This window comes from Rattus norvegicus, chromosome 3, assembly GCF_036323735.1.
Source record: "Rattus norvegicus strain BN/NHsdMcwi chromosome 3, GRCr8, whole genome shotgun sequence".
Classification (NCBI taxonomy): Eukaryota; Metazoa; Chordata; class Mammalia; order Rodentia; family Muridae; genus Rattus; species Rattus norvegicus.
In genome coordinates, this window is record NC_086021.1 from 121,223,277 (window position 1) to 121,232,065 (window position 8,789).

Sequence of the window (8,789 nt, forward strand, 5' to 3'; positions counted from 1 at the left end):
ACTCTTGCTGTGTAGTGCCTTCAGTGCAACACCTACAACAACATGGCTGCCTTGGGGAGACATCATATTCTGATGTTCCATTCAGTTACATCCTTTGTCCTTATTCTCAAAGTGCCTTTTTTAATGGATAGATTTCCATGGTGCCCCTAATTATAAAGATACCTGAAGATTTAAAAATCCTCATGGTGTCCTACCAAATTACTATTTAGAACCCTGACACAAGTATATCAGAATGTTGTTATACTTGGACACAAGGCCTCTAACTGTGTAATTAATTAGAAGGAGATGATTATATAGTTGGTTCTGGTGACCTGTACCTTTAGTGTATGTGAGGACAAAGTCATGAGGATTTGGGGGAGTTCAAGACCACTTAGGCTACAGAATAAGACCCTGTCTTGACCACCCATTTCTAAGAAAAGGCAAGTTAAAAATGAAGCCCAAACCCAGTCTGACAGTGTCCTCATACCAAACGGAATTTAGACACAGATAGCTTGACAGGTGTGGTCTTACATGTGAAGACTACATGCTACAGTGTGGCAGTAACCACCATGAAGAGGCCTCAGAGGACACCAACCCGCCAACTTCCTGGTTGTGCATTTTAGCTGCTAGAACCAGGAGAAAGGAATTTCTCCTATCTATTTAACTCTGTTGTCTTAGCCCTAGCATACTAAACTAGATAAACTAAAGCTGTTAATAAAATGTAAAGTAAAATGAAACCAAATAATGTCCTAAGAATTTCTGTCCTCCAGGGTCTTACCATTTTTCAAGAAGTACATTGTTCTGAGCGTTGCTTGTAGACCTCCCCTTCTCTGTGTCCAGAGGTCACAGAGCACGTAGAACAGAGCTGTTATCACTCATATGTGTGACCTTTGTGATGTCTGAGAACCTACAAATGACAAATTCTGTACCTTCAGTTATTTTTCTTCTATGAACTAAGTGGTTTAGTCCCTCACTAAGCTACTTGCTAAACTTTTAAACCCAGTCAAACTGTTGCTCACTGCCACACCAATGAACACACACACACACACACACACACACACACACTTAGACAAACACACATATATTTATACATGGAGTGAAAGGATTTAAAGCTAGAAATGTAAAATACATCAGTAGCATCATCTCACAAAATAGAGATTAAGGTCACTTCCATCACATGGCTATGTGAAGCTAAGGTCCATTCATGTACATGTCTTCATTGGATGGAAAGCAAGACATTCTGGGGGGTGTGACCGTACATAGAGAAGACACTTTCTTCTCTGTGACTAAACTCCTGAGTTAGTCATCTTGTTTTTTGCAGGTGTTTAGAAACCTCAAACAACTACAATAGATGAAGTTCATTGATGAGGGATGCATTTCTACCAGGAAACACTCCTGTTCTAATCCTACATCAAGGCATAAATACAACAGACCTTGTTTTCCACACAGATTCCCATTTCTTTCACACCCAAGCATATGCTAAGAGAGCTCAAGCGACACTCTTCCTTCAGCTCTGGGAGGTGTCTTGAAACATTTTTAGCTTACCAAACACAAGGCAGAGGAGAATCTGTTTCTTTACTCAAGGATAACCATCTTCAACCGCTTATTTATGCTGCAGATGGAAACCTATAGATTGAAATAGACACATTTTCATTCTAAAATTGGCATTGACATGGTCATAGTTAAAAGGTGTGACCATTGTGTTGGGAAAACAAGCACCCAGGAAAGTCTACACCATTTCTTTCCGTTCAAATCAAGAGCTCATTAGAACATGTATAAAGTTAAAGAACAGATAAAGAACATTGGTCTACAGAAATAGGACCACTTGTAGGAAAGATGAGAAATGATAAAATGATATGACTAGAAAGGTCCTATGAAGTGTAAGCAGAAGATCCATCCCCATTTAAAGACACAACAAAAATGGCTGATGAAAAAGTCTAGAACTTTGCTGTAGAGCTTCTGTTCTTCATTTGCACTAACCACATATTGCTAATTGTTTCCAGGTTAGACAGCATGGACAGGAGAAATTATCATCACTAGAGAAATTCTACTGGACAGTGTTAGTGTAGAGAATACCTTTGGACATCTTGATAGACACCAGGTTGAACAGCATGCTTGCTAACTGTGACAATCCAGAGAGAGAGAGAGAGAGAGAGAGAGAGAGAGAGAGAGAGAGAGACCACTCCTAAGCAGAGTTAGAGTGGCCCAGTAGTGTTGACATTTGTATCCCCCAAAATATACTTACACAGGCAGAGAAAGGTCAAGCTAAAGTAAGAATGAAGTTAGGAAATATCACTTAAACATCTCACCATTCACATTGAAACATTTGTAAAAGTTGCCAGCTTCTTCCCGTCTGCCCAAAGCTTTGTTGCTCATCTTCAGATATGCGCCATCTATTGTCCACCTCCCAGGCCAAATGTCTGTCCAGTATAACATTTTTGAACATCCATTTAAACAAATAGAACTCCAATCAAAATAGAAAGATGCAGACTCTTCCCAGTTTACAAAAAAAGGCAAGAACTTTATTTTAAACAAATCCTCAATTGTATAACATACCACATCCATATCTAAATCAAAAAAAAAACCCATAATAATAAGAATTCAAAGGAAATAGAGGGCTTCCATAAAAACATATTATCTGAATGCTACTCTTGCCTAGTGCTTCAGCTAAATGCACAGTGGGTGGGAAAGGTGGAATATGGCACTTGAATAAGAGCAACAAGAGCATAATTGTCTCAGTCCAAACAACAGGTTTTTGAACCTTTGGTATATGTCTCAAATAAACAAATATCCATAAGCACATCTTAACCAATGATATTTACTTCCAGGTTTGGAGCCAGTGATTGCGTGCATGCGTGTGTATTTCAAAAATAACTGATGATACAGTAGGTTGGGATTGACGTGGGCTGATTAAGGTCTCTGGTGTGAGCACACAGGTAAGTTCAAACCATGGCAAAATGATGTGCAGCTGTGTAGCACAAAAATTAGGTAAGAAATTAGAGTAAGATCTACCAGTTAGAAATTCTGTGGCTTGAGTAGATACCCTCCATTTCAACAACAACAACAAAAACAGAACAAAACAAAAAAACCCACATATTTTTAATTCTATCCACAGTCCATAATCTAGAAGGCAGAAATATCTCAAAGCTCATAAACACATGCTCAACAGTGAAATGACCATCTCACAGAAGTGTTGTTGAGATTCCCTCCCTCCCATCCCCCACCCCTAATAAACAGCACCAGTGCAATTTGAGTTTTAAAAAATTGGAAATATTGAGACATTCCTAAGGTTTTGTTTTGTTTTAATGACTAAGGGCCAGTCATATGGGGCTCTACTGCAAACCTCTGCCCTGGCCAGTCTCCAAAAAGCACCCCATGTAATTCCCTCCAGCTTGCAGATAAACTGTGTTAGGGCTAATGTAAGGCCAGATCAAGGAAAAAGAAAAGCTGGCATGCTATCCTGGGTTTGAGGGAAAGGGGCATGCTGAAGGGGGAAAAATATCCTCCAGGATTTTTTTTTCTGCAGCCCAGGATAAAGGTATGTGCTGAGATGGGTCACAAATTTTATATCAATGAGTGTTTGACTCATGCCATTCACCAGAATACAGAGCTCAGCCGAGCTAATTCTTGCTTGGCAGCTATGCCAGTTCACTATTATCAGGAGCAGGAAGGGCCACGAAAGAAGAAGGCCCAAGGACATCCAACTTAGCCATCTTGTCACTCTACCCGGTGGTCTCAGTAGAACTGATGGTGTGACATGTGATGACAGTTCTACCTCTCCTTTGTGTTGATGACGACCTCTTAATATCTGTATCCTAGACCTTCACAGCGAGCACTACGCAAATGAGGGCAAACCTGTACACCCTCGAGTCATCCTCTGCCTTGGGGCTACTTGCCACCTAGCAGGCCTTCCCCAAACCTGCCCTTTCACACATAGGCGGAGTCACTGGACTGAGTCCTGCCGAAATTGGGAACACTGACTCTTGGCAGGTCTTTGTTACGAATCTCATAGACTGACTTCCTCTTGGCCTGGGCTCCCCGGACAGCCAGTTTGATCTTCCGCCATCCCAGATGGTTAAGTTCAGCCAGATTGAGCACCACACAAATGCCGCTCACAGCAAACATGAACACCAGAAAGACCGTCTTCTCCGTAGGTCTAGACACATAACATTCTACCTCCTTGATGCAGGGGTAGCGGTTGCACTCATACAACCCTGGGACACTGAAGCCATATAGAAAGTACTGGCCCACCAGAAACCCAATCTCCAGAGCATTTCGAAACACCACTTGGATGATGTAGAAGCGGGAAATACCTTCCTGTCTTCGAAGCTTGGACCTTGCTGCTGTGCGCAGCCCAGATGGATGTGGAGCCAGCTCTTTAACCTCTAAGCAATCTGGTTCTGTCTCCTTACTGGTGGTCTCTGTGTTCTGGAGCACCCCATTGACAATGGCATTTTGCAACTTCTTATCTTCTCGCTTGCTCCCACCACTGCCACCACCCCCCGTTCCTCCAGGTCCCCCTATAGACTCAGCAGGGTCTCTGTCCAGGGCTAGGAAGACAGTCGAGTACCGGCGTTCTCTCTGCTTGGCAGATTGATGCACAGAATAGGTGATGAAACAGAGACTGGGGGTGCACACCATTATGATCTGGAAGACCCAGTAACGTATATGGGAGATGGGAAAGGCGCGGTCATAGCAGGCCTGGTTACAGCCGGGCTGCAGGGTGTTGCACACAAACATGGTCTGCTCATCATCGTACACCGTCTCCCCTACAATGGCCACAATGAGTATCCGGAAGATCACCACCACAGTCAACAGGATCCTGAGCAGAGGAAGAGGAGGGGGAGAAAGGTTCTCATAGGCTAAGTCATTGAGAAAGTCCCTGTTCTTTCTGTTTCAGTGCTTACAGGTCCTTGAACAGGGGAGCTGTCCACCCTTGAGTGGTACTGAACCGAGAGCCTGGAAAACAATTTTATCTCTTTGCAGCTTGGTGCTGGTAAGCTTGGAATATTTCATATTACAAGGATCTCACATCTGCACAATTTCATACACTGTTTATGGCCACTTTGTAGTATATATTTCCTTTTGATATATATATATATATATATATATATATATATATATATATATTCAGCTTTTTGTAAAGAATGTCTAGAGACTCTAAACACACCTTTACTCTGGCAAATGCATGCAGAATCCTTCACAGAGGAATTGTGTTTGAGGATCTCCACCTGGGATGAGTATTAATCTTTGTGTGTGTGTGTCCTAGTCTCAACATGTAGAACTTAATTCTCTATAGAAACGGTTATGAATACAAGATCACATGTCTACAAACAAATAGGTAGCTGCAGGTAGCTATAAATATGAACAAATATCTGTATACATACATATGTATATAAATATGTACATGTAGATATATTCACAAGAAGAAGCCAGCTACGTGTGTGGCTCTCTGACACTAAGTTTTAACAGAGAATATGGTCTAGCTTAATGAATATCTGTTAAAGAATGGTGCATCTGCTGTGATGAGCAAATCCATCTCCCCACTTGCCCTTCTCTGTCCAAATGCAATTCTGCCTTCCTTGTAGATTCTATTTAGGGAACCAGATGGAGATTGGAGCTGACTCCGGAGAGTGGGGGTACCAGGACTGAGTCCACAAGTCCTTTTCTGATGAGGGAAGTGTGAATCCCCTCCCCCCTGTGGTGCTTTATAGAGAAAGTATGGGGGAGCTGGTCAGGAGTAACTGGAGGAGGGGGGCGTCACTGGGCATCGGGTAATCCCTTAATGCAGGCAACACTGGCACTTGGACAGAGGTTGGGGAGGAAGCAGAGGGCTGGCTGGGGGATCTGGGGGTCGTTAGAGACAGGAGAAGGTATTCCCAAGGGCCGCCCGACGGGCCGCTGACGGCTGGCTTGGTGCCCTTACCTCCCAATCATAGTGGAGTGCTGCTGCACCGCGGCTTCCAGCAGCCTCTCCAAGATGGTCCATTCCCCCATCGCTGTGCATCCGGAGGCAGCAGACAAAGACTGGGCAGTACCGGGCACGTTCTTGGTCCTGGCCCCTCCCCGGGCCGCACCTCCTGGCAGGGAGCTAATTGCCCCCAATTAAAGAAGCAAACAAAAATTCTTTAAAAAAAAATCCACGAGGCCCTCCCCCTTTATTGCACTTAAAAGAGGGGAGTAGGGGGAAGCAATCTATGCGCGTCCCAACCAATGGAGCTGCTGGCGCGGTGCGGAAGAGCTGGACAGCACCTCCGTGCCGTCCGGGGGTCAGGTGGACTCCCGCAGTCTCCCGGCGAGGGGCGGGGCTGGGTGGCAGCGTGCAGGTGGCCGAGCTCCTGCCCGCGGGAGACCGGTGTCTGCGTCGCGGTCCCCGCGATCTTGCGGTCTGAGGGAGGGTCCGCGAACCGACCCCGGCGCCTGTCACTGGAGCGGGCACCTGGCGCTCCCGCGCTGCGGCGCGCAGAGCTGGCTGCGGGGCTGGGGAATCCGCGGCCACCGCCTCTAATCCGCCCTTAAGTAGTCTCCGCCTGCGTCACGCCAGGTCGGCGGAGGGGAGCAGAGCGCGGCGTGCCGCTGTCGCCGAGCGTCGGAGCCCGAGGGGCCGCGGCCGCGCGCCGCGGGGGGGAGGAGACGGTCTGGAGTCCCCCGCTGCGCAGGGGATGGGGAGACGGAGGACTGCAGCGCCCCTTGGGGCTTCTGATGCGCCCAGGTAATCTCACCTGGCCGCCAGCCTCCCGCAGGAGGAACAGACACGCTGGTGAGTGAGGAGGGACCCGAGTAGGTGGCTTAGCTTGTCCCCGTCTGTCCCTCACCTTTAGCTTTGGGCCTTCCGAGACACCACTAAAATTTTTCTAGATGGTGGTGCTAGTTGGGGGAAGGGAGTTTTTCAGCCCTTACCGGGAGAGGACAGCCGCCCGCGAGAGTGCTGCAGAGGGTCCCGACTTCGGTGTGTGGATCAGGTGCTGAGGAGAGGAATACCTAATGAGACTCCCTGCTGGCTGACGCCTAAATGCAGGTGTGAAGGTGTTCTGAGCAGGGAGGTCTGGGTACAAAGTATTTACCAACCAAACAGGTGCCTAGCAGCGAACCAGGGGCCGTGATGCGTTCTCGTTTCTCCCAGCACAGATTAGGAGGCCGTGATTTCATTTGCACGTAATTGATGGGGGTAGGGGATGCTAGTCAGGTCAGCACGGTCCAGCCTGGATTTAAGGAGACCCAGACCCAGTATTTATCGAGCAGAATCAGTAGCTCACAATCACACCCCACCCCCACTCTCCTTGTTCAGCTTTTGCTTTCTTCCCTCCCTTAAAGAACAGATTCTAGAACCGGTCTTTAAATTTACATTTTGTTGTCAGTTCCGTCTACAGCACCTACTTAATTGGTCCCAGGAAAAATGAGATGATCGCATTAGGCTGCTAATTAACGTAAGGTCAATTTTAGGAGACAGCAAAGTTGGGAGTGTGTCAATGAGTAAGGTGTTGTCATCCTTTCAAAAATATGACTGTGAACGTGTTGCAAGCTGGTCTTGGGGATATAATGCAGCCTTAATTACCCACAGGGAACAAACACATAAGCTACACCAGGAGGTGCTTTTGATTCTAGAACAACTGAGTCGGTTGGGTATCTCTTGGCCCTGAGGAAGGGCCAGGAGGAAGGGTGCAGAGTAGGGCCCTTTTGCATGCATAATGCTTACAGACAGGACCTGAGCTTGTCTCTGGTGTTGACACTTCTAGCTCAGGTAAGCAGCTCTTCACTTAAGGTAGTAAGAAGACCACTTAAAAAAAAAAAAAAATGGAGACATGTGTATCATAAAGGCAGTGTCATGGTTACAGTGGGGGTGGCTTCACTCTCTTGGCAGAAAGAAAAAGTACAAGAATGGAGACAGAAAGAGATCTTTCCAGTTGGTTAACAGATGGGATGGTGATTCCCTTATCTCAAGCGTGATGCACACTCCCAGGCTTCCTCTTCACTCCCCTGAGCCCCCATACTGTTCCAGCCATGACAGACATTTTTGGAGTTAAGAGAATCATAGAGAGACAACGGATGGCAATCTGTTTAACTACCTTTAAATGTCCCCTAATAAGTTGTACAACTCAAAATTGCTTTCTGTCCTTAAGGCTTTCCATAGCTTTATAGACACTGAGTCTAATGCAAATTTCAATCACTGGCCTGTGACTGACTTGCTAATCATCAGTTTATTATTTGAAAATATATTTCAATACAGTGAATGAAAGACACAGCAGTATTACTGGTGTATAAATACTCAAAACTATAATGTAAGACATCTCTGAGCTCGATAGCTTCTTTTTTAAAGCTATGAAAACTTATTCTTACCACCATTTTTGAAGCAACAGTTTTTACTTTATTTATTAAAAATGAAGTTGTCAGTAGCAGCTACAACGCACAGAAAAAGCACAAACAGTTTCTCTGTGAAACTGTATGAAAATGCATTCAGGAAACTAAAATTATGGTCTGTGAGAAACTTCCATGGGACGAAATGTAACCTTAAAATATTCATTAATTTAAATTTTATTACCTTACATTTCAAATTTCTGTATTTCAAAGGTCAAAAGCCTGTTGAGAGAAATGTGCAGAGGTGTAGAAAGGAAATCTAGAGAGGAAATGTTATTCCAAAAGTTGGGGCTACAAAAATCCAGAAAAGTTCCAACTTTTAACTATTTTTATTTTTAGAAATCATTCATGAGTTGTCTAACACATTTGTGTTTCACTTTCTCTTTTGAGTCCAATCTACTCCATTTTCAATGAGTAATTTGCCTTGATTGTGCTGCATTAAATAGAAGAGGTTC

General features: G+C 45.0%; 1 protein-coding gene and 1 long non-coding RNA gene across 20 annotated transcripts in view; one reads left to right on the forward strand and one right to left on the reverse strand.

Annotated features, from left to right (window-relative positions):
* Positions 1-3,095: 3,095 nt before the first annotated feature.
* Positions 3,096-6,091, reverse strand: Gjd2 (gap junction protein, delta 2). Its single transcript, NM_019281.2, has 2 exons — positions 5,906-6,091; positions 3,096-4,801 (listed from the first exon to the last, which is right to left on the reverse strand). The coding sequence occupies exons 1-2, from the start codon at positions 5,974-5,976 to the stop codon at positions 3,907-3,909; spliced, it is 966 nt and encodes a 321-aa protein (NP_062154.1). The 5' UTR covers positions 5,977-6,091; the 3' UTR covers positions 3,096-3,906.
* The window catches only part of LOC120101628 (uncharacterized), a 54,729-nt gene continuing 50,698 nt past the window's right edge, over positions 4,759-8,789 (forward strand). For 15 of the 19 annotated variants that reach the window (XR_010065289.1, XR_010065294.1, XR_005502335.2 and 12 more), the window contains exon 1: positions 6,558-6,739. This is a non-coding gene — a long non-coding RNA (uncharacterized LOC120101628). Of the gene's footprint in view, positions 4,976-6,557; positions 6,740-8,789 lie in introns of those variants that run through there. The other 4 variants (XR_010065295.1, XR_010065298.1, XR_010065291.1 and 1 more) reach the window with 3 other exon arrangements.